Source organism: Numenius arquata, chromosome 5 (assembly GCF_964106895.1).
Source record: "Numenius arquata chromosome 5, bNumArq3.hap1.1, whole genome shotgun sequence".
Lineage (NCBI taxonomy): Eukaryota > Metazoa > Chordata > Aves > Charadriiformes > Scolopacidae > Numenius > Numenius arquata.
The window spans coordinates 51,656,379-51,684,205 of NC_133580.1; the positions used below are offsets into that span (position 1 = coordinate 51,656,379).

Genomic DNA, 27,827 nt, shown 5'->3' on the forward strand with positions numbered 1-27,827 from the left:
GAAAGAAAGGTCTGGAAAATGTTAATTTCGGGAAATAACACGCCGAGAGGCTGAGGAGCGGAACGTTCAGGGCACTTCTGCCAGCGGCCAGCGACTGCCGCTGTCCCCCTCGGCCGCCGCCTCAGCGCTGCCTCCCCTCGGCCCCGCGCAGGCCCCGCTCCCCCCCGCCCCGCTGCGGAGCCGCGCTCGGCCCCCATTGGCTGCGCTCCGCCACGTGCCGCCGCGCCCCCGCCTCCCGCAGCCCCCCCCCCCACCTCCTCCGCCGGCTCCCGCGGAGCCGTTACCTGCGGCGGGGCCGCGCCGCCCGCCCCGATGCGGAGGCGACGCGACTGCACCAAGCCCAGCGCAGGTAGGCGGCGGCGGCGGGGAGTCGGCGGAGACCCTCTGCCTGCGGGTGCGAGGCGGCGGTTTGGGGTAATTTGCAGAGGGAAAAGGGTAGTGGTGGTTTTTTTTGAGGGGAGGGAGGCGCAGGGCCTGTGGGTGTGTGGAGGGGAGCCGGGGCGCTGAGGGGAAGCGCGGTGGTGCTAAGGGGGGCTTTGCCCTCAGAAGCGCCCCGGGGGCCTCTGTCGCCCCCCTCGAAAGGTCTGTGGTGCCGCTGAGGCGTGAAGGTACCGACGTTTGGGGGTGTTTTTTGAGGGGGCGGTGAGTCCCGGAGGTATTTAGGTGTCACGGGGACCGGCGCTCTCAGCGGGCCGGGGGTGCCCGGAGGCCTGCAGGGTCACCCGGGTGAGGCCGCCACGTCCAGCACGCTGCGGTGTGGGGCTGAGGTGTTCGGGACGTGCCCAGCAGAGACCGTGGTTTCCAGATCTCTCCCGGGAGAGAGACGCCGGGCCGGGGAGGTCTCTGGGCACGGAGGTGGCAGCTGCGAGGTCTTGAGCAGATGAGCGATGGAAGTGAGGTCTGCCTTGGGCCTCTCCTGGGAGGGAGAGGAATGCAGTTGAGGCTGGCTGGAGTTGTTCTTCTGAAATAAAATTTATAGCCTTCTGCTTGTCTGTGGGTTGCGATAGCCTTTTTGTGGGTGATTTTGTCTTTTCCCGCTTGGGAGCAATGCAGATGCGAAACAGAAGTGACTTCTGCTGCTGCTGCCAAACCTTTTTTATTTTCTTCAGCACTACTCAGGAAAATGAGGTTTTTGTGCTAAGCTTCTTATTTTTATTTTCTTATATTTCAGTATAAGATCAAGATACAAGGCTGATAGAGGAGAGATGTTTATTTTGCAGCTCTCTTTAGTTATGGAAATGAATGGGAAATGTTCGTAAAATTACTGGAGGTAAATAGCTTTCCCATGGTAAATGTTTATTTTTTTATCATTCTGAGAAAAAAAAATATAAATAAAGATGCATAGTGCTTTTCTAAAGGAAACTTGTTGAAATAAATGTTCTTTATGTGTCTAAACTGGATATATGTTTTTAAACAATGGGACTGTACAGATGCAATTTGGAAGTGGCGTGCAGTTTTCCTGCAGGCTGTGTTATTCTATCTGTTTTGCTGCAGTGAGGTTATTATCTCTCTTCTAGATCACGCGGCAGGAAACCTTGAGCTGTCTCCCAGGCCCTCTGGTAACCGGACAAGAGACAGCAAATGCAGGGAACTTCATTGAAAGGTCAAAATGCAGCTGGAGACTTAGTGCACTCAAGTGCTTTGGTGTGTTGGCTGCTCTTTCAGGGCTGATGATAAAAGGGCTCGTCTTACCTTTGGTTTCCTGGAACTTCTTGGGATTTATCATCCTCTCTTCTGGAGAGTTTGATTAAATTGGCCAAAAGACTGACAGGCAGGGGCAGGATGTAGGAAGACAAAGTGCAAAGTGCAGAAACTTCCTTTCATTGAGGAAAGTAGGCTAAAATGCTTAATTTTGTTTATTTTACATATATCAGTTTAGGTGTCAGATGTGGAACATGCCAAGATTGCTGTGGGGTTGGGGTGTTTGGAGGGTGGGTTATTTTGTTTAGATAAGAGAGCCTGGAGAACTTCAGTAGGTCTTGAATTTTGATAAAGGCTAAATTACTGAACAAGACCCAGCCAACACTTCAAACTTGTCATGGAGTAATTTTCAAATTACAGGTGAGCCTGAACGGAGCCTACTCAAGCACAACAGATTAAAGCATCTGCAGCAGGCATATCCAACAATTCAAAACTGCACAGTGTCATTTGGACGTAGGGCTTCTGGATCATGGAGGAGTCCCCCCTGTTGCAGGCGACTGTGTCTCATAAGGTCTTTTATAAATTATTAAGAACTTTCTTAAAACTTGTGTAGGTTGTTATTTTCCATTACTCCTATGGAAAGGCTATTCCTTTGCTGCTCAGGAATCTTTTGCTCATAGTCCATATTTATTTATGACCACTTTTTGCTGTGTGCTAACATTGTCCTTTTGTTTGAATTGTTTGCTTTCAACTTTCGTGTTTACGTGATTGGTGTATCTAAGCTCAACTCTCAACCTGTTTCTCAAAGCTAGACAAACTGAGCTCTCTGATCTCCTTGGGAGCAGCTCTTCCTTCACCTGTCTCAGCAGCTCTCTCTGTAACCTGTTCCTGTTAGGTCCCCAAGTGTTGAATTCAGAAGTTAAGCACTAAAATTGGTTCCAGCAATGTTCTTGGCTATGCTGCAATTTCCTTTTAAGCCTTTTCTTCATGGGAGGTTTTTGGTATCTCCTCTTTTGCTTCTATAGGCTCAAGTGTGATTTTTACCATGATCTCTTGGAGTGTTAGATGGTACTGTGGTAAAAATGCTGCTGTACTATTAACATTGTTCCATAATTACCAGTTGTTCGGTGCTATTCTGCTGCATAATTCAGATGTAATATGAAACATCTTGGCTGTGTAAGCCTGCTGGCATGTTTCCTTAGCCCGGTAAAGACCAATGCTATACCCTGTCTTTTCCGACCATTTCTTTTAGGGAATATTTATTCTTCAAACTTGCCATGTAAGAGGAAAGACCTAATTTGCTTTGGCTTCCTTGCAGGGGCTCAGAAAAATCTTCCACTTGTGCTAGATGAACTTGTCCAGCTGGTGGTAGGTGATGTGCGGATACACTGTGCTCTCTTCTTCCCTTCCTGACTGGCGAGGCTCTTCCTCAAAGTACTGAAGCGGAGCAGCACTTCCACATCTGCAGGGTCTGCGGGCCTGGGGAGGAGGACGTGCTGCGGCAAGGAGGGTGCGAGATGTGCACGGGAGGGGTTTCTGAGTAGCAGCTGCCTGCTGGTATGTTGCAATTTGTTCTTCCTGTGTGTTAGCTGGCTTTGGCAGATGCTGAGGGGAGTGTCTGATCTCAGGTTCTGAACACCCGCAGCAGGCAGGCCACCGTTTCTTACACAAGTAACATAAAAGGGAAAATCAGGATTTGCTTTAAAAAACAACAACAACAACAAAAGGCAAAAAACCCCAAACAAACAAGGGGGGGTCAAAAGCTTCCTCTGCAAGAAATAGACGTATCGTTTCAGTACTACACTGTCCACAACAGCAGTGCTTCAACTCACCCTTTTCTTCTTGCTTGGCTGGAATACTGACTTTCTGTGGCTCATTTAGGAGTCAGAAAAATTCCATATTCAGATACTGGTTTTGTCTGTTGCAAAGCATCAGCTGCCCTCTTAAGTGTTTCTTGTGTATATGCATTATGGATTTTTGCTGTTCCTCACCTGAAAGAGGCTTTCACAGAAAAGCTTAGAAAGCTTGACTAGAGAAGAGGGTGCCGAGGCAGAAGTGAAATCAAGAGGGTAACCCCTGTTTCGAACATTGAACTGTAATTCAGAACCCCACTAAGAGTTCTTTGCCTATAACATTATTTTAGAAGGCACTATTAATATCTAAAAAGCTTCCTGTGAACGCTGCTGAAAGGAAATGATGGTGTTACACTCTGAATATCTCTAATTTTGCTAATAACTGAATCAAATTTGAACTGGAACCAGTTTTTTTGTGTTCAATCTGGATGACCCAAAGTTAAGAGCAGGTTGTAGCCTAGCTATGTGTATACTTCCTAAAGGAAAAGGCTGGGCAAATAAACATAGTATTGTAAGGTTATTAGTGATTCTGTGAGTTAGTTGGTGGTTGATGCCTTTGAGAGTGTCTGCCAACTGCTCTGAAATTTTCATTTGCTTCTTGTTTCACTTCTTGGCAATTGCGTCCACGCCTGTAGGATTCTGTATTATGTTCTCATTTTCTGAGAAGACAGATCTTGACCAAATGACCTGCAGATCGTACCGGCATTTGTTTTTATGTTTTATTGTCTGAATAAAAAGCCTTACCTCTGACTGGTAAGTTCATTTTATAAGATATGTTATACGTCAATGTAATCAATGTCCTGTTGTAGTTGCTTATAACCATATTGTAGACTAAACTTCTTTCTGCCATCAAGGATGTATTATTTCTATTGACTTTATAAAATTAACCAAAACAACAGACTCTACTGTTCATCAGAAAAGGCACGTTTCTCAAATGCTTTTTTTCATTCAATAGTAATAGGTGCTAAGGAGATAATATTCAGAGAAAATTTATCAAATACCTAAATATGTTGAAGTATTGACTTTACTGTAGTGTTTATATAGTTGCAACCAAAGAAATAATTGACAGAAGCATCTAATTTTTAACTTTAGTTCTGGTTTTTCCTCCGATGAGAAGCTGTCAGTTTCTTAATATGCAACAGCTCCTAGGCTGCTGTCTTTTCATATCTTATGACTGTTTCTGCTAGGAAGTGGTAGGATGATGATCAGAGGGTTATTTGAAGATAAATATCCAACAGCTAATACATTGCTACAGATTATAATGCAAGAGTCTCTCATGCCTCAGCGTGTCCCTGATAAGTCTGCCTCAGATCTTTAATATCTCTGGAATTTTTCCTCATGCTTGTGGTTTTAAGGGATTTTTGTCATGTACCACTGAAAAAGAGTTTTAATGAAAGTATTTCAATATTTATAATGTTATAGAAAAAGATATCCCAATCAGAAACAGTTCCTTTGGGATAGCTTGTCTGTTCCTCTTCTTTCTCCACTTTTTCCTGAGTATTTTGTCACTATGAGTAAATGGGCCCATTCAGATAAAAGGCTTTTTACTTTCCTTGTATAGGTTTGAAACCCAATTACAACATCTGGGCAGCTTTTCTATTAGCTTTCCTGGTCTGTTAAACCTGTGCTTAACATCTGGCTTAAAAATTTGGATTCACTTCTGCAGAAGTCATTGGAAAGTGAGGCAGTCCTTCACTGTGCTGCAGTTTCTGGAGTGTCTGTTGCTAGAGGACGATCATAGAATCATAGAATCGTCTAGGTTGGAAGGGACCTTTAAGGTCATCTAGTCCAACCATCAACCTAACTCTGATTAAAAAAAACCCAAAAGAAAACCATACAAAAAACCCCCCACGTTACTAAACTATGTCTCTAAGCACTGTATCAACCCGTCTTCTGAAAACCTCCACGTATGTTGTTCCAGGTTGATTGGGGTTTTTCTAATACCAAATAAGATTTTTACTCATGGGTTGTTTGTTTTCTTTTCTCAGAATTGGTGATTAGAAGTTGTATTAATTTGCAATAAATTATATTACTTAAAAATTCCCCAAGTCAATACTACTTTGCCCGATAAAGAGAGTTGAACAGGATCTGAGGATGTGGGAGGGAACTGGGAGAATTTTATGCTGATTTCTAAGTCAATTTTTTAATTACATTCCTAATAAAAGAACAGAAGATAAAGAAGTTAAATTTTTCATATCTTTAGGTTTCTTCAACTGAGAGGCTCTGCTTAACGGATGGCTCTTAAACATTTTTTACATTTGTTTTAAAAAAAAAACCAAACACAATACCACAAAACCCCCACGAAACCTACCACCTAATTAATTTTTTTTTTTTTTTTAAATCTCAGCCCTTACTTTTGATCTCTGTGGGTTTCAGCACTGCAGAAGCAAACAAAATTAATCCTACCTATAAATTTTACCAAACACTTTTTCATGTTGTTACATAAACTTATACTATTCTATTCAAATATATCAGTCTTGAAAGTCTTAATGAAAACTAGTATCTCATCTTTTTGGTCAATAATGAGGATAGATTAAAATGTGTAATCTTTTTATGGACACAGCCCTCACAAGTAGTGACAGACATCAGTGTTGTAGTTGTCACTTAATTTTTGTCATCTGTTTTTCCCCAAGTGTGTCCTAGAGGAAACAGTCTGTAATGGGCTTAATTTTTCTTAAACGTACTCTTCTAACTCCTTGCATAAAATTCTGCAGTATGTCTGTGGGTTTTTTGTTGTTTTAAAAAGTCTCAGAACCAGAAGTTCATGCAGAATTCATCACTGATAATGTGGACAGCATCTCAATGAAGAGTGTCTTGCTCAAGTTTATTCTATGTGAAAACACCTTCTCTGCCTTTTAACTTCACATTTCTTTTCTGAAACATAAATGTTGCTCTAAACCAAGTAGCTTATCATTTACTGTTTCTGAAAGTGTGTTTCATAAGTAATTTATGTGTATCTGATTTAGAGGAGGGGTCTTGAAACGAGCAGGTGTCTTGGGGGTATTTTTGCATTATTTTTTACCTTCTGCTTCACTGCCTGCTCAAGCCCTGTTGCTCTTGATTAGTAATTCTTTTATATAGGTGTTACTTTCAGGTTTCAGTGGCTGTGGGCCTTACACTGCAAGCTTCTTGAGCTTGTTATATGAACTTCAAGGGCTCCATTGTGCAGCAAGACCGTGAGGTAGGCTGCCTTGCTGATGACTCTGCTGTAAAGGTGGCTGTTTCTGCTACTTCTGGTGGTACTATGTGAGGGAAAGTTACTTCATGTTTTCCACTCCCACGAGCTTCAGGTGTAGTCCAAGATCGTGTTGTGCTAGATGCTATACAACTGTAGAACAGAAGATGCCTCGTCCTGCTGGGCTGTCAGCAGTGGCTTGCTTAGGATAGCTTCCCCACGGGCTCTGGTAAAAGAAAAGTGGCGAATAACAGCCTGTGTGCAGGACTCGCATAGATCTGGGGAATAAGCTCCTGCATGAAGAGTTACCGACTGACAGTAACTGTCCATGCTCTATGGCTCTGATCCTTGCCTGCACAGTTCTTTTGGAATGGTACCTGCCCGCATACAATTCTGAGCTCACCCGTGGAGGCTGTTAACTGGACCCTTGGTGTGTGGGGAGGTGGGAATGTGCTTGAATTGGTAGGGAAGGAGGTAAGTGGAAACATCACCCGCATGGAGTTCTGAGGGCTTAATGAGAGAGTGATGAGGGATGTAAGTTTATGTCTTATTCAGCACTCTCATGCAGGCTGGTCTGGTCCTGTCTCCATGCCTGGTGACACTTGGCACTCAAACAGCGGTGGCTGAGAGTCCTTGTCTTTAGGTAAATTCAGGTGCTGTATGTAACAAAATACAATTTTTCAGGGTGTGGCAGTGGTCACACAACTTGACACCCACTAATTTTTAGTTTTTAGCATTCCTACATAAAAAGGCATCCTGAAGGCTTAAATTAATTGCTTCTGAAATATTCCAAGTGTGGAAATGTTGTCTACTTAAGAATAACAATGAGACAAAAGTGAATTATGGTGAAAAGAATAACACCACAAGAAGCTTTGGAGTGTATTACTACTGATGGACAATTTAGCTTTTGCAGCAGCTTTACACAGATCACTTAAGTTCAGTAGATGAAAAGCGAATTTAAGTCCCTGGAGTTCTTGCTAATTACACCACAATGAGTAGCTATGGAAACGTCAACGCAAAATGTGATTGTAATACAGCACTACTACTGAGACATCTTTTGTGTGCATATTGAGACATTTGCATTTGTGGCTCCCAAAATAACTGGTAGCACTGCCCCTTTCTGAAAGGGTGTAGTGGTGTTTGTAGGCAAACAACAAAATCTGGATGCTATAGGCCAGCTTGTCATTAGTGCTTGGTTTCTTAACTGTTGTCGTTCTCTCTGTAAACTCATAGTGGGTTGGTTTGTTTTGTTTTGTTTTTTAAGCTGAGGAAGACTGTGGGAGAGGTGTGCTTCCAGGTGCTTGTTACTGTTGACCTTGCTCTTTTGAGCACACTTATGCCATTCCAGCCAGTAAAAGATGCTGGCTTACTTAGATAAGAGTGCAGGATCAAACCCTGAGTAATTTTTTAAAAAAAATGCAGTGCTGGATAGATGTATTTTTCTGATCAAGAACAGACTGGCAGAATTGACAAAAGTCAACCTAAAGTAGACTGTTGCAAATGAAATGAAAACTGACATTCTTTCAGTTATATAAACAAATTAAACAAAACCATTGAGCACAGTAAATACTAAGAGTTGGCTCGGAAAGGATGTGCTGAGGTGAATAATTCAATTCTCTGTGTTTCTCGTTCCTTTTTGCACATCCAGGATGAGTGAAGCAACCATTTGGGGATGACTGGAATTTATTTGCTCAGAGGCAGGGAAGACTTTCTGATAGCACTCGCTTATTGCAGGCTTGCATTCCTCATTAATTCCCTTCTGCTTCATCACTCTCCACCTCTTCAGTTCCTTCTCCATCTTTCAGATCTCTTGCAGCCTTTCCTTTGTTTTGAAAGGCTTCATGAAAAGCGCATCTGTTGTAGGAACTCTGCATACAATTCTGTAGTAGGAAATTCTCACCCTTAGAAATGATTAAAAGCGTGCTGTTTGCAGAGCACTCTTTTTTGATGATTTATACAGCAGGAGTTTGGCTGTGTTGTTCCATGCTGCAGGATGATTCCAGGAATATGTTAGTGCCGTTAGGCAATACAAATTTTTATATACATTGAGCAGTCTGTCACAAGCAAGTCTTTCTGTGAAATTACAACAGAACTTTGGTCCTAGAATAGGAAAGACTAATTTGCAAAGAAATAAAAACCTGCTTTGAGCAAAGCAAAGGTAGTGAGGCTTTAACCTTATTCTTGTAATTCAAGCTGAAAGACTTCATGGATTTGATTCAAACTGCTGGAAAATACTTGCTTTATCTGGAGTGTTCCCTCATAAATGTTACCAGTACTGTGGTCCGGCCTCAGGATGTCACTTGGTACATTGTTACAATGATTTCCTGGTAGCAGGACCCTCTGATAGCCAGTCTGACTGATTCTGTTGTGCAGAATCCGTTCTGATCTAGGTTCCTATAGACTGACCAAGTTACCTCTTATGTTGTTTAGCCAAAAGCGAATTATTACCTGTGTTATTCTGTCGTGTAAATGGCTGAAGCTTGTTTCCTGATTTTTATTCAGCATTTTTTCTTTTTAAAAACGAAAAGTTCCATTTTAGACTTCTCCCCAGCCATGTATGTAGAGATCCGTGGAACTGACAGATGTAATTATTTTGTTGTATGTTGTAGTTTAGGCATATGCAGTGTTCAGTGATCACATCCATGAACATGTCCATGCAGTAACCCATCCATCTCAGTGAGCGACCCCCTTCTCTTTTGCCAAACAGTGCTGAGTGCCCCTTATTTGTGCCGATCTGAGCCAGCCTCCTCCAAGGTGATCTGGCTGTTGGTACTCCCTGTAGTATGTGGAGGAATCCTGGAGTTTCCACATAGTTTGCAGGCTTTGTCACACTCTCCTCTGCAGTGTCTTCTAATCGCCGCTTATTTTGTGTGCCATGTGTAACCATACTGGCAGGCTCCATGAACTGGGGCTGCTCCCTGTGCATGCTGGCAACATGATCTCTGTGGATCATGTTGCCAGCACACACCTGTCGTCTGTGGACCTGTCATTTTTGGTATGAAGGTACTGGGTCCCAGGTAATGATAAGGGGCACTTAGTTATCTTGCCTGCGTAGTGTGTCGGGAAGGACATTTGTCATACCTGGAGTATAAGCTAATTGCACAAGTCCTGCTGGATTGGCAGTGGACATCTCAAGGTAGAACAGTTCACCTTGGTGATCCGTAACTGGATGGTTCTTGTAACAAATTTTGCTGATGGACACTGGGCCTGTACCTGTGTGGACTTGACTGATTTGCTGCAAATCTTAGCTGAGAGCAAAATGGACTTGTAATGCGGGGTAGTGGTGTCAACACTGAGTTTTGCTCCTTGGTGCTGTTTTTATTCAGTGATACAGATGCAGCCAGTAAAGACGAGATGTTACTCTGAGAAAATGATGAGCTTGGAAGGCTTGATAGGTTCTGTGTGATCTGCTGTCTTGTGTCCTGACAGGTTGTGTGGGAGACTGGAGCTAGATTTGATTTCCAGCTTAACTGCTAGCATTCTGGGGGACCTTGGAGTGTCACCCCTTGGGTTTAGGTTTACCCTGTTCCAGGACAAATGTAATGGTACTGACTTTTGTTTGTGCAGTGCTTTCAGATCTGCTAAAAGGTGTTAAGGTATGGCTGCTTTGTGACAAAGGCTGACAAATGGGTGTGACAGCTCAGAGTCTGTTCAATTAATAAATACAGCTAGGTGGGTAATTTGAGGTTCTTGGTAGTATCATAATAACCAAGTTATCTATGTTTGAGGTAAATGGTGAAATTTTCCTATGGCAAAAACCATTAGGCTTTTTTTCTTTTTCTCCTTGCTCTGTTTTGTGGATTATGACTATTTACTGTAGAAAGCACCACTTAACTATTGTTTGCTCTTCAAAGGACTTAAGAAGCTGGAGTTGATCTTTATCTCTTCTTGTGCTACCTAGTCTCCCAAATATTTATGGCTTTTGACCTTCTACCATGCATGTCAAATTTGTTACTGAGAGATGATGCATAACTGTACAAAGAGAGACTGACTTTGAGTCCTCTTCTGAATTAGATATCCCTGAAATTTCAGTGGACTGGAGTTGAGATCTGGAGGGGATGTTCTGTCTCATCAGCTCCTTCATCCTCGTATTTAAGAATATCTGTTGTTTGTTCAAACAAACAGTGTTTTGAAGGGTAGGTCAAATGGGTCATATCACCATATAAAATAAAAGGAGGTAGAGTGGAAAAGAGAATGTGGAAAATCATCCCTAGATAAAAGCCTTCCCTTAGCCCCGCCTTTTTTGAAAGTTCTTGTGACAGAGCTCTTGGCAAGAGAACAGAAGAGCGTGAACATCTTTGCAGTGGAGAGCAGAGAGGGTTAAGCACTGAGATCAAAGGGAACAAGTAGGGCTGAAATTCTCCACTGTGGAGGATCAGGCTGCACCCTTCCATGGTTGACTGATCAAAGGGAGTGCTGCTTCTGGAGATTGGTAAGGCAGGAAAAACCCTTGCCCATATCCCTTCTCCTTTCAGGGCAAAACCAGCAGGCTCATATGAGTAGGCTTTGTGTGGTGTTTCCTTGTTTGCTCAGATCTTTGGTTAATGGCAGCAGCCTGTAAGAAGTTGATGTGCCAGCCTCCATTTTTCTTTCCAAAACTGGAATTTAAGCATGCTGATAGAAACTTGTGGTAGCTTACAAACAGTAAGCAGTGAGGTCACTTCTCCTTAGCTAATGATTGGTGACTTGCCCATCTGTGAGGGAGTATGGTGTGCTCCTGCTGGGTTCACACTGTTGGTTGGAGGTGAGCTGTTGCTGTGCACAGAAACTGCCCTGGTGCTGGCAGCCTCCTGGTCCTGCTGTGTGTCAGACAACATTTCCTGCTTGCCCTCTTTGGTGCTTGCTGCTGAAGTTGCTGACCACGTCATTGGGGCTTCTGAAGAGGTTAGCTGTAGATTCAATCCATTGAGAGAGAGGTTTGCTTAACCTCAGGGAAATCAGGGAGTTGATTTGAGATGCAGGCTCTGGTTTTGAGGATAGGATGGTTTGTACAGGTTGTGCGTGCTGGGAACGTGCTTGAAGCCTGCAGGGTAGTGTAGTGCTTGGACATTTTGATTCAGAGATCCTAAATACCCTGAGCATACTGTGTGTATATATATATATTTCTTTCTTTTTTTTTTTTTAAACCCCTGTCTGGAGTCTAATAATTGCTCAAACGAAACAGTGTTTGACCAAGATCAAACAATAGTGTTTGACAGTAACTGATGTAATTGCAATTATTAAACTTCAGGCTCATGAAGAATGCAAAGACCTATACCTGGAAACACGTACACATTTTTAGAATCGTGTCCTGGCGGCGTATCTGAAATGAGTATATTCCTGATCACAAATAAGTCAGAAGCGATTCAGGATTTCTGACAAGATGAACAAGAATCACAGACTTCTCTGGGAAACAGTAAATTAGCAGTCATTGGATGTCCTCTGAATTTTTTTCCATTCAGAAGAAGTTATGATATTTTTTTTTTCTTTTTTACAGCAATGCTGAGTGACAATAGCTCTGTGAAGCCGAAAAGTGATTGTTCACCTCCTGTGCAATGGTGTAAGGTGACTGCACGTGAAGATGAGAAGACCAAGCTGGTTTTTAAAAGGTACTTGCAAGTAAGTGTCATTGTCATGGCAATATAAAGGTCAGTTGCTCTCCCTCTAGCCTGGGCAGTTACAAAAAGGTTGCAAAAATCAAGGGATGAGATTGCCACAGGAACTGAATGGAGGGTTAGGCACGTAACTGTCCCAGGGCAACTAAAACACTTTGAGGAGCCTAGGCTTTCTCGTAGTACTATCTGTTTTCCTAAGCCAGTGTGAGATCCCAGTATTTTACTTGCAAGTATTTCCAGTCTTTTTTGTATCCAGAGAAGTAACAATGTTGAGGTTTTTGTACAGTCTGAACACTGAAGAAATTGAGGGGCAGTAGATGTTTAGTGGGTATTTTGGGGAGGTAGTTAATTTGTTATTAACATAGTTAATTTGTGAAGACTTCTGGCATGCTCCATCACAAAATCTTCATTACTCCATTGTTTGTAGTTTAACATCAGATTGGAATTAAGGAGTGTGTACTAGTGTACTTCCAGAACCATATTTTAAACCAGAAAAGCTCACTACTGTGGTGCCTCTCTGCTGCATGAATTTTTAGATCTTAAAGCTTAAAAAACCCAAAGCCAAACTGTTATACCCTCTGGTGTTTTGAGCACCTGAATCATGGTGCAGCCCCAGCTGAATCTAGAGATACTTGATAAACCTCTGTGGAGGAAAATTAGCCTCATTCATCAGCTGTGAATCTCCTGGTTCTGCCAGTTAGCTGATTTCCAGGGGTTGCAACCTAACATGCTGATGAAAGTTTTAGACCCCTTACCAGTGCAAAGTTTAATGTAGTTAAATCAGATGCAAGAACAGTGCTGCTTTTCCAGTGGCCACCTTAAAATAAGGTGCCAAGATTGTATCTATTAGCCCGTATGGTACGGGCTTTTTAATAAGCATAAATCTTGAAAACCTGTATTAACTTAATCTGAAAGAGTTTCAAGAAGCAATGAACTCTTAGTAGGTAGTATATATTTTTTTAAGATATTTAAACAGATGTCCAGTTCTTAAGAAACCATAGGAAATGAAAATCAATAATAAAGCTCAGCGTACATGCTTGAGCAACAGCCACAACTCTAACCAAATGATGATGTAATTTTTGCAAATTGTTTTAGACATGAAATGAGCCGAGTGAGTACTTGGAGAACAGTGAAATTCTTTAGGAATGAGAAATTGGTAGATCAAAAATACAAATAGTCTGTATTACTCAATTTTAAAGGTTTTTTTCTTCTTCTGCATGTTTGGGGGATGTAAATAATTAAATTAGGCTTTTCAAGATGAATCTGAGCATTTAAATCCTGCATTCGAGTTTGCTGGAAAGTTTTGCTTATGAGTCTTGTCCATTGACCCAAAATCTTGAAATTTGAAGTGCCATCTCTTTTTTAACTTGCATGAAAATACAGATTTCAAAACAAAGCTGCCCTTTAAAGCAGGAGAACAAAAGTGTCTTTTAGTTTCTTTAGATGAGGAGAGCTGTTTGACCCATCAGAGATGCATTTAAAGTATATGATTCAAGTATAGAACTGCATGAATCAGTGTCAATATGCAATATTTTCTTTATGCATGTTTGTACTTTCCTGAAGGTAGCTAAAGAGTTGTGAAAGACTTGCAGTGAACAAAGCAATATTTTTTTTTTTTTTTTTTCCTGGTTTGAATCAAATGCACTTGAAGTTTTTCAACTGCCTTAAATTTGCTTAAAAATACTCATTTAGCAATTGATGGATTACTGGAAAAAAAGATGATTTTGGTTTTTTCTCTCCTTTCTCCTACCCCTACACCCTTCTCTTTGCTTTTAGGCTTCTTGCACTGTTCGTAGTGGGAGGGTGCTTCCTTTATATCCTCAAATTACGTTTTGGACCTGAAGAATGTGACAGAACAAAAATGCCATATGTGGACCTTGATCGTGTAAGGGTTGGTATTTTTTTGGTTTTTTTTTTAACGTGGCTTAAAAAAAAACTTAATAATTGACAGTATAAGAGTTATAGGGGTCTATAATAAAGAACTAGAATACTGAAATTATCCTGTAAGGGAAAAATATATTTTTCTTCATTACATGCTGTAGAACTTCTGGTTTTTGTTCTTGTGGAGTGACAAGAAGTGCACAGAGAAACTGGATTTTTAAGGGTAAGATGAGATAACTGTGACTGTTAAGAATAAGAATTATTTGAAATAGGCATGTCATCATACTGTTGTGTCAGTGCAGATGACACTGGTGATCAAAAAATTGATGCAAATGAAAAGTAACATATTTTAAAAAAATTTCAAAAATCCCCAAACCCAACATGTTAAACCAACAGGTTATTTTTACCTAAGCCAGTTCCCCAGTCTGCTTTGCCTTGTAGTTGCTCAGGTGTTTTTGGACTCACAGGGCAAATGTGCAGGAGGGTGCAGCTCTTGGTTCACATATTTATTTAAGGTAGCAGCTACTTAACTTCAACTAGTTTTGCATGTGTTTTTTACGATGGTGTAACAGATGCCAATAAAGCTTTCTCTTAATTCTTGCTGACATTTCTCTGCCTTTGCTACTTAACCTGTTTGCTCTTTTTAACAGTACTACCTTGGCTTAGACTTGTTACGTTTCTCTTTCAGTGTCTCAAGACTAAGGCACAACTTACAGCTGAAGCCCTAATATAACAGTCTCAGCATCACTGCATGTGATCCTCTCCCACCTTCTTCAGTGAATGTTTTGCTCCCTTTTTCTTCTCATTTGACTGACTTCTTTTCTCAATAACCTATTCTTGCTTCCAAATAACCACCATTTTAAGCCAAGCAAACCTAAAGACTGCATGGACTGTGTTTATTGCTGTCTTAGGATTCATTTTGTATTAGATGCAGGATGAGGAAATAGCATTGCTCTTTCTCTAGTGAGGTAATAGCTGATTGCAAACGGTTTGGGGAAGTTGTCAAGTGATTGGCATTATTTTTTACTGCTAGGATGCACAACTGTCAGCCTTAAAAATGAGGCTTTTCTGAAGATGCACTGACTCTTGCTGGCAAAGTACAGCATGAGGTTGCGCAGTTGTGCTTTGCCGAGGAGGAAGTGTAGTGTTTATGCCCAGACTTGCAGAGACCATTGTTAACAGTGGCAGAGGTAGTTCTGTAGAACAGTCTTGCTTAAAAAAAAATATAAAACCAGCACAACTTCCTTGCTTGTGCACCCAGATACACATGTCCCTTTCCTTAACACTATAGAAGGGGAACTGAGTTAACACTAGGTTCTCTACCCTCTGTGTTTGCTCATGGGTTTGGGTTTTTTTATTACAGTGGAAGAAAGATCAGCAGAGTTGTATCGGGGAAGAAAATATGCAAAAAGATTTTTATTTTAACCGATAAAACTAATACCTATGCTATTTCTCTTCTTCCTTACATCAGATACCGGCTTGCCACTACACATTTTTAAAAAATGTACATGAATAGGGTTGTTTTGTTGTGTGTGGTTTTTTTTTTTTAGTGAGATGGATCAATGTGTCGTTTTATCTGACAGCTTCATCTCTCTATGCAATATGGAATTTTAGTCTTTTATTTTGGTGACTAGTCTTTGAAAGAAGACTTGAAACACCTCCACCTTGCATTCTTTTTGAAGTTGTGTTTTAGTCATTAGCAATACCACTTTAGCAATACTTCTGAAAGAAGTGTTCCTTCATTTTGATCAGTAAGCAAGTTCAGCCTGCCATTGCACAGAACTTTTATCCGGTGGATGTGTCTCTAGTAAAATCCTGCTGCAGGTAGAACTCAGGTCATGCAATTGAGCAGTGGAGTAGAATTTCACTTGCTCAGTTGCATGACCTGAGTCATCTTACTGCTGAATTAGATCGGTATAAGTACGTCTCGGTTTTTAATCTGTTCTTATAAGTAACAGTATAAATGTTCTCAAATGACTTGTTTTCACTGATCTCTTTTGGTAGCCTAATTTATTCTTTAGAAAAGCTCCTATCCAGATTTAAGTGATGAAGAGACATTCCTTTGCAGGTTTTCACCCTGCACTGGTTAGTATCTGTGTTTGAGTGAACGCTTTAAAATGTCTGGTGTTTCCATGTTTAAGCTTGCTTTATAAACCTCTGTTTGCTAAAATGCTGGTGGTCGGCTGGTGGGGTGCGTTAACAGGGTTTTGTATGTTCCTGAAGCTGGCTTTCCTGACAGAAATCATGCGTGTTTTGTTCTAGAGAGCACAACAGTATGCCAGTGCTGCATTGCAGGAACAGTGCCGGCCTTCTTATGTGAAGAAAGAGATGAGGAAGTTATTTGCGGAGAAATATAGCATGGACATATCTCCCTTCGTAAGAAAAAATATAAATGAAGATGGCTTATTTAAATATGAACCTCCTTTTGGATTTCACAAGTTCTTTGATAAGCTTAAAAATCTCCTTGAACTCTTACCTGAGCACGATTTGCCAGAAGATTTGAAGTCAAAACACTGTAAGCGTTGTGTTGTTGTTGGCAGCGGTGGAATCCTTCATGGGTCAGAGCTGGGTCACTTATTGAATCAGTTTGATATTGTTATAAGGTACGTAGTTTCAATTTAAGGATTCCAACTACTTCAACTTCACTTTGTGAGCTAACTTTTGTTTTTTAAGGGGAAAGTATCTCCAACATTTATGCAACTTATAAAACTATTTCTGAAAGTGCTTTTAAGAAATTTACTTGTGACTTGATAAACTTTGAAGTCTTATGTCACATTTTTGTCACGTTCACAAGCAGGAATTCAGTGTAATTATTTGTGGACTTCAGATACAAAAAAAGAAAAAAACCCAAAACCCCCCCCAAAAAACATAGTTAGAACTGAGATAGAAACCAGTGAAATCTTAGACAAGTTGACAACCCTGTTTTTTATCCACGCATATGTTTAAGCTTTCAGATGTAGGCTTTCAGAAGAGGACTCACCTCTGCCTTTTTTCCCCTTGGTTAGTTGGGATGCTTATTTGAAGGATTTTTTTTTTTTTTTATAACAGCTATTTCAAACACAATAAAAATTAACTGGTGCTTCAGTATACAGTATGCTTACACACTGTGTAGCATGTTTATCTTTCCTTACCTTTACAAGATCAGTGCATGCTTTTTATGATTACCCATGTTTTCTAAGTCTGAATTAAATGAATACATGCTCTGTATTCGTGCCTTCTGAACGTTACTGCTGGAACTCTCCTTTGTATTGTGAATCATGTAAAGTCAGAAATAAGTACAAGCATTTTCCGAAATTGCTTTGTAAACTGAGTCTTGCTCCTCTTAAAAAGGGAAGACTTGATACAGTGCGTCAATAGCTCTTATACAAAGGTAAACAAACCTGTTGGTATGTGGAGGCGCAGAGAACTTGCATTAACTGTTCTCTGAAATTAGAGCTGTCAGCGTGAAGGTGACTTTTCTATTGGTACAGAAAAGTTTGCGGGACTTAATGCTCTTCTTCAGAACTGATGGAGCTGGATGATGCTGTTCTTGTCAGCAGTATGGTAGCATCTGAAATTTTTGGTGAGGTGGAATGATGTAAACCCGCAGGATGCATCACATAGTGTTGAAGAGAGAATTTGAATGCCTTTCTGCATGTAATACTCTGAGTTGGCACAAGGCAATGATTATGAAATTCTGCAATGCTGTTTTAAGTTACTTTTCGATTAAAGCTTTTCTTCTTGAAGTTTTCCGCTTGTGCCAGTTAATCCAGAAATAGAATTGACTTCCTCTCAAAGATAAGGGATGGATGAGTGTGTGAGGCGAGGAACATGGAGATACTGAGAAGCTCCACTCCATTAAAAATTTGTGGGCTGTATAAAAGTTCTTTGCTTAGTGTCTGATGTTTTAATGAGATTGTGACCCATACTTATCAAATACAGTTTCTCTTCATTGTGTGTTGTGGTTTTTTTTTTTTTATTAGGTTAAATGATGCACCAGTTCAAGGATACACAGATCATGTTGGTAACAAAACTACCATACGGATGACTTACCCAGAAGGAGCCCCCCTTTCTGAACATGAGTACCCTCCTGCTAGCTTGTTTGTGGCTGTTTTGTTTAAAAGTGTTGATTTCAATTGGCTTCAAGCAATGGTGAAAAATGAAACCTTGGTATGTAATGTGGCAGTGTTACGTACCCGTGATTTTGGAGTGTTTTCTAATGCTTAAGAAGGTGGCTGATCTGTTACTTCCTGTTTTTTTATCTGAGGATATTTTTACAGTTGGTACCAGCATTCATGTTGAAGCCCCATGCTGACAGTAGCACTTTTTTCCTGAAGATATTTGTGGTTTATACCAAGCTATGTGACATACTGAGTGTTTACTAAAGTGGAATTCGTTTCACATTAGGTTTAAGTTACTTGTTAAGTCTGCAGAGCCTGAAATAGAAATGAGATTTCTGAATGCCAGTCTTTTTTTTTTTTTTTAAACAGCTAAAGTCTGTGCCACTACAATAGGCGTACCTGCAGTTAATGTGTAACTGCAGCATCATAGTTGTTAGTTCACGTTTGTCTGTGGCTTAAAAATTAAAACGTCATTTATTTCTCACTGAGTATTTAAAGAAGTGCAGAAATTCCCAAGGAACTGATAGAAAGGTTCCGTGTTTCCAAACTGTCTTTAAATCGGTGTGTTTCCCCTCTTTCAATTTGCAGGCAGATAATTTCTGCAAGTTGAAAACCAAAAGCTAGGTTTCTCTGACCACAGATTGAAAACAAGTGCTTTAAACTATTGAGAGAGATTTAGAAGAAAGCTTGACAAGCTTTTTAACAATGTGACACATACTGGTTTAGGTACTCCAAGTTCCCTTCGTAATTCTGTGATTTTTACAACATGAGAGCATGTGGAAGGTCTCTTTAATACTGACCATGATTGTCTACTACTACTGCTTGAGTCCAGAGAGTGTGTGCAGGGATATAGCCTTGTTTTGAACAATCTGAGTGTTTTATAGAGGAGAGATTTTCCTGAATACATGAATTTGCACAAATTTAAGAAGTCCCTGATTTTTTTTTTCACCAGGGACAGGACAATGTTAGTCTATGACCTCCTCTGGATCAGTGTGGTAGTTTTGATGACCAGATGGTTTCTAAGTTGAGTTGAATCCCTAACTTACTTTTTTACAAGCTATCTGGCTATTTAATGTTTTAAGGTTTGATTTTGAAGAATGACTAGGACACGGATGGCTTTCTGTTTTAAAATTTGGTTTTTGAGGATTGAAAGAGTGATTGTTTTTTGGCATCTGCAACATCCTCTGGTAGTCAGTTACAAGACTGAAGTATATGCTTTATGAAAAGAGTACTTTTTCTTGTTTCATGGCTTAGGTGGAGATCTGCTCATTCCCACCTTCCTTCTTGTTCTGGTGTATTTGCTGGAGCAGAGAGCCAGTTGTGGGGACTGATCTGGGAATGGACATACTGGAGAGAGCCCACTGAAGGGCCATGAAGATGCTTAAGGGACTGGAGCATTTCTCTTATGAGGAAAGGCTGAGAGAGATGGAACTGTTTAGCCTAGAGAAGAGAAGGCTCAGGGGGAGATCTTACTAGTGTACATAAATACCTGAATGGAGAGTGCAAAGAGGAGAGAGCCAGGCTCTTCTCAGTGGTGCTCAACGACAGGACCAGAGGCAACGAGCACAAACTATAACGCAGGAGGGTCCATCTGAACATCAGGAAACACTTTTTCTATGAGCGTAACTGAGTGCTGGCACAGGTTGCCCAGGGAGGTTGTGGAGTCTCCATCTGTGGAGATATTCAGAAGTCATCTGGATATGGTCCTGGCCAATCGGCTCTAGGTGTCCCTGCTTAAGCAGGGTTGTTGGACTTCTTGACCTCCAGAGGTCCCTTCCAACCTCAATTGCTCTGTGATTGTGTGAATTTAAAACATACATCTCTTCTTAAATACTAGGCTTTCGGTTGGTTCAGCTCTCTATGCAGGCATTGGTACTTAAGAAAATTTGTTTAGAGCACAGGTGGGAAGATGGGACCATGGCAACCTGGATTTGACCAGTTTAAGCTGCTGTAGAGTTTTATGTGAGGTTAACAGTAAGCCTAAAAAATATAGGTCTTTGTTGCAGCTATATCAGTTTTATCATTTGCTTAGTGTTATGCATTATATGGAAAGATTTGTAAAATGAGGCTGATTTACTATTGTTTTTTCCATTAGCATGCATCTAATTGACTGCAAGTGGCATGAGATCAGAATCTAGTTTTCCGAGTCTTGTGTAAATGCTTTTCTGAAGTGTTACGTTTATCACTAGGTGGATACTGTCAAACAGCTGTTCACTTCAAAGCCTGAGCAAAAATTTTTTACATCCAGTGCTTACTTCAGAATACCTGGTTAATGTTTGTGGAAAACTGTAGTTCCTTTTCCTGCTCAGTTGTGCTGGGGAAGGTCCAAAGAACTGGAAGTGCTGGTGGATGTGTTGATAGATTTAAACACAAAGTGCAGTCAAATATTAAGAATAAACAACTTGTGCCTCTGCTGTCCTCTCTGCAATTCCAAACACTTTGAAGGTGTTTCCTCTTCTGGGTCAGTCGCTTAAGCTGTACACTGGTATTCCTGAACCACCTTAGCTATAAACTGTTTTCTGAATTTCTCAGAATCACCTATGAATTCTGTAACTTGTGTACTGTATCTGCCATACACTTCGTAGTCTCAGAGTTTGCCTTTGTTGAATTATTTTATTTTTTTTTCCCTTAGCCTCTGTCCGTGCGACTCTTCTTTTGGAAGGAGGTTGCTGAGAAAATTCCTCTTATGTCAAAGCAGTTTCGGATTCTGAATCCAGTCATCATCAAAGAGACAGCTTTGGACATTTTACAGTTCCCTGAACCTAGATCAAAATTCTGGGGTTGGGATAAGGTAAGAAGTTTCCTTTTAGGAGAAGGAAGCCATAAAACACAAAGTAAAATAAGTAACAGAAAAAAGTTTTGGGCTCTTCCTTCAATATAGTTTCTCTGCAGTTTCAGGGTGGGTCTCAAGTAATAGGGAAACTAATGCGCTTTCGAAAAACTCTGGTATTTTCTTGTGTAAAATCAAAATAGGATTTCAGCTCACTTTAGATGAGTTATTATGCCTGCGCATGCTGACATGAAATGGCCTGTTCTACAAAGCAGTTGGATGCAGTGAGACATAAATTCATTCCTCTACAGTGTGTTCACTCACACATCATTGTGACTGGTGTTAAATATTCAAAATGCGCAGTTGATGTATGTTAAGTGTGTTAAGAGCAGCCCTGTTAAGTCAAGGCAGCAATCAGCTATAGACAGATGTGTCTCCGGCTGCAGGGAAAGCAGATGGAGTATGGTAACCAGGCCAGTGTAAAGCAACCTTCCAACTGTTGTAATTGCTGTGTATGCCTGTGTGCTCAATAGCAACTGACAGGTATGTCCTACCTCGATGTCCTTCGCTCCAGCAATAGTATGGAGTGATGAGTTGCCCAATTTGACTATACGCTGCATTTTTGTTATTTTAGTTATTTGTTTGAGAAAATGGATTTCACTAGTTCTCTTGAACTATGAAAAGTAAGAATAGCAATGGTCTCTTTAGCTTTTGTGTGACAACATTTAATGGTAGCGTTATTGCACAGTGTTTGAAGGATCTTCTTGCGCTTATTTATAAAAATAGTGTAACATACCAAGCTGTATATCTTTTAGTTGTATTGTAGTATACTTGCCTTCCTCGGGGTTGTTCGGTGAAAAGTCATATTCTGAAGAATACTGTTAGAGAGCCTGTTGCTTCAGACTGAAGTAAGCGTACATCAAGAAATGTCAAGTTTAACTGCGCATCAGGAGTTGTTTGAGTGTTTAGAGCAGGGGTTCACTTGCAGTTTAACTACATAGTAATAGGGCGTCTTGCCTTCACAAAAAAAGATTGTTGACAGCCAAAAGTCTTGTTACAGGCAAATACTCAAGTTGTACTAGTATTTTGTTCTGAAGGTTTTAGTTTTACTTGATCCCTTAATTGATTTTAAGTTTTAGCTGCAATTGATTGTTTAATTGATTACAGTTTTAAGTGAGGAGAGGGAATACAGAGCTGTTAAGTTTTCTAAAGTGTTTATAAAGCTGGCAAAGGAGAATATATTTGAATTCAGCAGGCTTGTTTTTTTTCCCCCTTTTTAGAATGTACCTACAATTGGGGTCACAGCAGTTGTTCTGGCCACACATTTATGTGATGAAGTGAGCTTAGCAGGATTTGGATATGACCTCGATCAGCCCAGCACACCTTTGCACTATTACAACAACCTCTGCATGGCTGCCATGAACGGACAAACTATGCACAATGTGACAAGTGAAACAAAATTCCTACAAAAACTGATCAAAGAAAATGTTGTCAAAGACCTCACTGGTGGGATACATTGTGAATTCTGTGGCAAAGACAGCTAGCAATTGAAGCGTGGCATGGTTTGGATTTGTTAAATTTCCAGAGGTTCAGCTGGAACAAACTTTTCACTGTCTTAAGTTTTCTTTAAAGTGTGTATAGAATGGATGTGGAATCTCTGCTGCCTTTTTGAATGTCACATTCAATTTGTTGGACTTTTAAATTTATTTTGATGTCAAGTTTTACTTTGCACATTTTTGTGGATAACTATGTAAATACAACTTGGAGTTGAAAGAGATCCATTTAAAATATTTAATATTTTATGTTGTCTGAGGAAAAGCAGTTTTTGTTTTCAGATGTATATGGTACGCACAACGCTAGCCCGAGCTGTCTAACAGCATACAAGAGTTATTTTCTGTTGAACTACTGTCTTTGTTGATCCAGTTTTTGGTGTATGACTCCTTTTCATGCATGCCATGAAAAGAAAGGCGTATGCTTCTCAAGTCTTTAATTTCTTTTAGTTTGAGCATTATGTTTCTCCCTCAAATATTTATATTCTTTTGTTTTTGGGGGTTGGAGGAGCAATGTGGGAGTGGAGGTGAAGGAAAAGGAACTGTTGTGGCAACAACTGAATAGTAAGTACTTTGGTGTTCATGATTGATATTAAAATCACTGATGCATTAATGTATTTGGTTAGAATCCTGCTTTATCATGAGGCATGTTAGGGCGCAGGGCACACTATAGGAGGATTTAACCAGTAGGAGACTTTCACCTGAATGAGATCTTTCATCATTTCCAGTCCTTAAGACCTAGATAAATCACAGATGTTTCGAACTAGTTGATCTGCAGCAGAGCTCAGCTACCGCAATTAAAGAAGTGGCAAAATCTGCCCCTTCCCCCCCACACCTTTTTTTTTTTTTTTTTTCCAGTGACTTGAGAATTTCTTGTTCTATAAAACACTGGTTTGTATAAGTCTTCCATTTAGCAATAATAGAATTGATGACTAAGCTAAAATTTCCATTGGTTTACTTTATGGTCTTTACATAATAAATTAGAGTTATCGTAACCTTAATAGTTTACAGTGATAATAACCCATATGAACTCTAGCATTGGCTATTTAATTGAAGAGAGAGGTAGAGTTGTTTAAGTCAGCAGCTAGGTGAGTGTCTATAAGTTGTAGTATGATCTAGTAGCAAGCTAGGTAACTGCTGAAAGCAGCATACTTAAAAAAAAAAACAACTGTAGAGAAATGTTCATGTGACTGGAAATCAGTGCATTGCAAAGAAACTGGACTGTGTGAATCTGCAAGCAGGTTTTGGTGTTCATTTTCAATTTGTTACTAGTAGAGTAGTAGGAATGACCGTGTTTGCACTGAGTAGTATTATTACTCAAAGCTACAATATACGAACAATGCTTTCATTGAGAATGAAAACTCATAAGCAAATTGTTCAAAGGTTGGCCTAGAAACATTGTTCATAGTCATGGACTCTCCACATGGTGAACATTCCCACTTTTTTTTTTTTTGTTGTTATGGGCAAAGATATGAATGTAGCTATAGTTTTAAGTTTTCAAAATACTAATGTGGGAAAGCAAGAGTAGGGTGGTTGGGGGTTTTATTTTTTATTTTCATTTTTTTTTCCATGAAGAGATGATTTAATGAATGATAATGTTAGAAGGCAGTAGAGCAGACTGCTTCTGGCCTTTATACTAAAAGGCAATAAAATGACACCAGATCATTGGACCTCATCTTTCATAAGTCCCATGTACCTATACATCCTTGAAAGCCAGTTGTGGATGGTGAGCAAATTTCAAAAGCAGATTTTTGTCTCTGATACTGTTTGTGTTTATAGCAATAATATTAATCTAACTTCTCCTCCATGAAACATATTCATTTTTGTACTGGCAATAAATTTCTAGTCTGTGTTTTTCTTATAATAATTATATTGTTTAATTTAAAAATATTTCATGTGTGAAGAGTTTTATACAGATAGTCTTTTAGTTAATATATTAAAATGTGCTAATTATTTTCTCCTGCTATTTAAACTGGAAGTGAAGTACCTTAATTTCATCTGTCATAGTTTGGAATGTGTGTATTGGGAGGACATTCTGAATGCACCAAAAGTATGTGTTTCAGAGCACTTGGTCCCTCACCACTTTGCTTTATTCAGTAACTTTAAAATAATCAGTTGATTAATGTAAATGCCAATAGCTTTTTGGAGATGCTGTATTTACTGTCAAATTCTGGAATTATGTTGATGTAGGATTAGATTGTTTTCCCACCAGTTTTATGGCTTGTGATGAAACGTTGTTCTCTGTGGTAGTGTAATGCTGCATTGAACACGCCTGCACAGACTTGACCATCCGTGAAATGGCAGCAAAGTTCAGGTTGCAAAAAGCAATAAACTGATGAAACCACTTTCTACTTATGTATGTGTCTCCCAGTTTGCAATTTGTTCTGCCTCCTGTATTAAGGATTTTGTATGTCTTACTGGTTCAGTTGAAAGTCTCGATGCAATCCCAGGCACTCAAGAAGAGGGGAATTAATTGCTGATGATACTTAATTCTTTCTCCTTTCACTTATGCCTTTTTAATACTTGTCAGTGGAGTTCTAGCTCTCTGGTGCCTGGAAGAGAGAATCCATCTCAACACTGACCATACGGTAAGTATGAGAGTATTTCAGACTAGGTTATAGCACTAGCCTGAGATTCAAGGGTGTGTGTCCTTCAATGGTGGAGAGAGACGGCAGCTTCTGGTCTGTGCCTCAGTCTCTCTGGAGGTGCGATAAGAAAAAAAGCTGTGTGTGTGTGTGCGTGCTGCTGTGTCCCAGATCTTATGCTTTGCAAAGACTCTGCATCATCCCTTGTGGATACGCCTGAATGGTGTTTGTTTAAAAAGTCAACAAAGAATTTGAGAGCAGTAATAATGCCATTGTGTCCCACATCAGAATTTCTCTTTGGAACTCTCCTCTCTGTGTAGGAGCTGTCACAGTTGTGCATGTGTCTGACCTGTTCTGATGCTGATTTTTTTGTCATGGTTTCTGTGCAGGGAACATAGCTTTGACTTTGTCCTTCCTTGAATTTAGTGGTTGTTAAGTACTTGCATTATCTGTTATGCTTTAGATGAGATAAATAGAAATTCTCTATTAGGACTAAGTGATTCAGAAACTCCTTTGAAAATTTAGATAATTTACGAAGCTGCTTTTTTTTTTTCTTTCAATATGTTCAGATTTGTACGGCTGCTTAGGGAATAGCAAAAGAGATGAAGAGCATACTTATTTTGCCTAGATCCAATTTGTTCAAACAAATGGAAACTTTGAATTGCCAAGTGTGAATTTATGATGCCGCTTTTCAAGTGTTTATAGGAGTCCCCCACCCAGATGGTTTATCTTCAGCTGGGGACAAACTGATGTCGCCTTGGAGAAGTACAAGTAAGGTTACAATTTGTTTGTTACGATACCACCAATGTGTGAGAGAGCCACTTGTCTGCAGAGTGGGAAAGTACAGAAAAGGGTGGTTGCCATCTGTGGTCAGTGACCAGTTGACGTTGGAGCTAGATGTTGAGCTCGTAGGGCTGTCTGCTGAGATGCTGATACGGAACTGAAGAGAGTTCAGCTCAGATGTGTGCTGATAGCTTCAGCTCTCGTGCCGCAGTTGGAGCTCCAGCCGGAGATGGGAGGGGATCAGAGGGGGCAGCTGAGTAGCATGAGTGGGATCTTTTTGCCTGTTGCCAAAAGACCTCATGCGCCTCTGTTAAGGCCTCCAGCCTGCCAGCAGCAAGGTTTTATACAAATACCTGATTTTACCAGCATCTGGATCTAGCCTTCTGAGATTTCTGTTGCCTGGGAAGGCTCTTGACTTTCCTAATTTCAAATGTACCAGAGGTGATGGTATTCCATGTAGCTATTTTATTTTTAAATAAAACCAGGGTATACATGCTGACAAACTAACATTTGTTGCTGTCATCTAAAATGAAGGCTCTTGGTTTCCCTGGAAAGAACAACCTTGCCTGTATGTTATAAACAAAGCTCAGGAAAATCCTGCCTGTTGGGGCTTAGATAATTACCAGCTCAGGCAAAACTGGAGAATATGATGCTATTTAAAAATGCTGCTGGTGAAAAGCTTGGTGCTGTTGAAGAAACCATTGCCTGAAGTGACATATAACCAGATCCTAATATGAATTAAAGGATGGAAGGGGTGTGAAGAGGGACAGCTGAGCCCTGCCGTGAAATGCAACCCCTTTGTTCTGCAGCCACCTAACTCTGGAAGTTACCTTCTTGCAGCATCACAGGTCTTGACTTGAAAGTTCCTGAAGCTCTAGGAGTTATGTTTGTAGACAAAAATGGGTACATCCTGGTCGCAGCAGGTTTGAGCGGTTTGGAATCCGCCTTGCCCCATGTCTCATGAGTTGTTGGAAGGCAGGTGACCCACTCATCAAGTCCCCGAGGGGCTTGGTCATACCACACCTAAAACTCCTTGTATGTCTATTCACCTTTCAGAGGCACACATGAAGTGCTTTTCTTGTTACAAGCAGAGAGTTCAGGGTTCTCTGCCTCATTGGCTATTTTCTTTATTTTCCCTAAAACAACCCTGTGAGCTGAAGCACTCACCCACATTTGCACCAGTGGTGTCGATCACACACTTGGGTATCCAGTGTCTGCATTTCAGCATGTCCCCAGCCGACGGGGACATGCTGAACTACTGCAACCTGCTCTAGGTGGACCTGCTCTGGCAGGGAGGTTGGACTAGATGATCTCCAGAGGTCCCTTCCTCGTATCATTCTGTGATTCTGAGAAGGGTACGTGTGTCCTAAGGTGACTTCTCTTACTGTATGACCAAAACTTCCCAAATTTTATACATATATAATCTTCCTCACCGTTCCTGGGAAGGAGCTGCAGTGGCTCGTAGCTCTGTGCTGGTCTGTGTATCAGCAGTGAGGGATGTCTACACAGCTGTGTGGGAATCCTGCTCAGGCACTACCTTCACTGCTCTAACACTACTAGACAGAGCTCTGGTGGGAATATGCTGCCACCCAGGTGTTGGGCTGTGGGCTGTACCCTACTCTTGTGCCAGTACCGCAAGGCAGCAGTGAGCTGTGGGAGGTGCCCTCAGCTAGAGGAACTCCTCCACTTGGTGATGGAGCTCCAAGAGGAGGTGAGTAGGTTAAGGAGGGTCAGGGAGTGCTAGAGAGATATAGACTGCTGGAATTGCACCCTGCCTTCCTTGGGACAGGCCTGGCAGGCAGACAGGATGCGTGATACAGAGGGTCTGTAACATGAATCCCTATCCTCACTCCATGTGACTTGAGGGATAAGGGGCAACGGCAACAAGTTCCTGA

The 27,827-nt window shown here is 40.8% G+C and overlaps 1 protein-coding gene across 3 annotated transcripts; it reads left to right on the forward strand.

The window, feature by feature from the left end:
• The first annotated feature begins 261 nt into the window (after positions 1-261).
• ST3GAL5 (ST3 beta-galactoside alpha-2,3-sialyltransferase 5) lies at positions 262-24,918 on the forward strand. 3 transcript variants are annotated; one of them, XM_074147700.1, is made up of 8 exons: positions 262-349; positions 2,062-2,212; positions 12,146-12,267; positions 14,040-14,148; positions 16,407-16,747; positions 18,107-18,293; positions 20,877-21,035; positions 22,295-24,918. In XM_074147700.1, exons 3-8 carry the CDS (start codon positions 12,230-12,232, stop codon positions 22,556-22,558), a joined length of 1,098 nt encoding a protein of 365 aa, XP_074003801.1. In that variant the 5' UTR covers positions 262-349; positions 2,062-2,212; positions 12,146-12,229; the 3' UTR covers positions 22,559-24,918. The 3 variants fall into 3 exon arrangements, with proteins under 3 accessions (XP_074003801.1, XP_074003800.1, XP_074003799.1); XM_074147699.1 differs by lacking the exon at positions 2,062-2,212 and having other exon boundaries at positions 265-349; positions 14,040-14,154; XM_074147698.1 differs by lacking the exons at positions 262-349; positions 2,062-2,212 and having other exon boundaries at positions 12,148-12,257; positions 14,040-14,154.
• The last annotated feature ends 2,909 nt before the right edge of the window (positions 24,919-27,827 follow it).

Bases quoted from the DNA above. Each gene is read 5' to 3' on its own strand.
- ST3GAL5 (XM_074147698.1), top strand. From the start codon at position 12,148: ATGCTGAGTGACAATAGCTCTGTGAAGCCGAAAAGTGATTGTTCACCT. The intron at 18,294-20,876 runs GTATGTAATGTG...TTTTTCCCTTAG, and splicing joins TGGTGAAAAATGAAACCTTG to CCTCTGTCCGTGCGACTCTT. The intron at 21,036-22,294 runs GTAAGAAGTTTC...CCCCCTTTTTAG, and splicing joins AATTCTGGGGTTGGGATAAG to AATGTACCTACAATTGGGGT.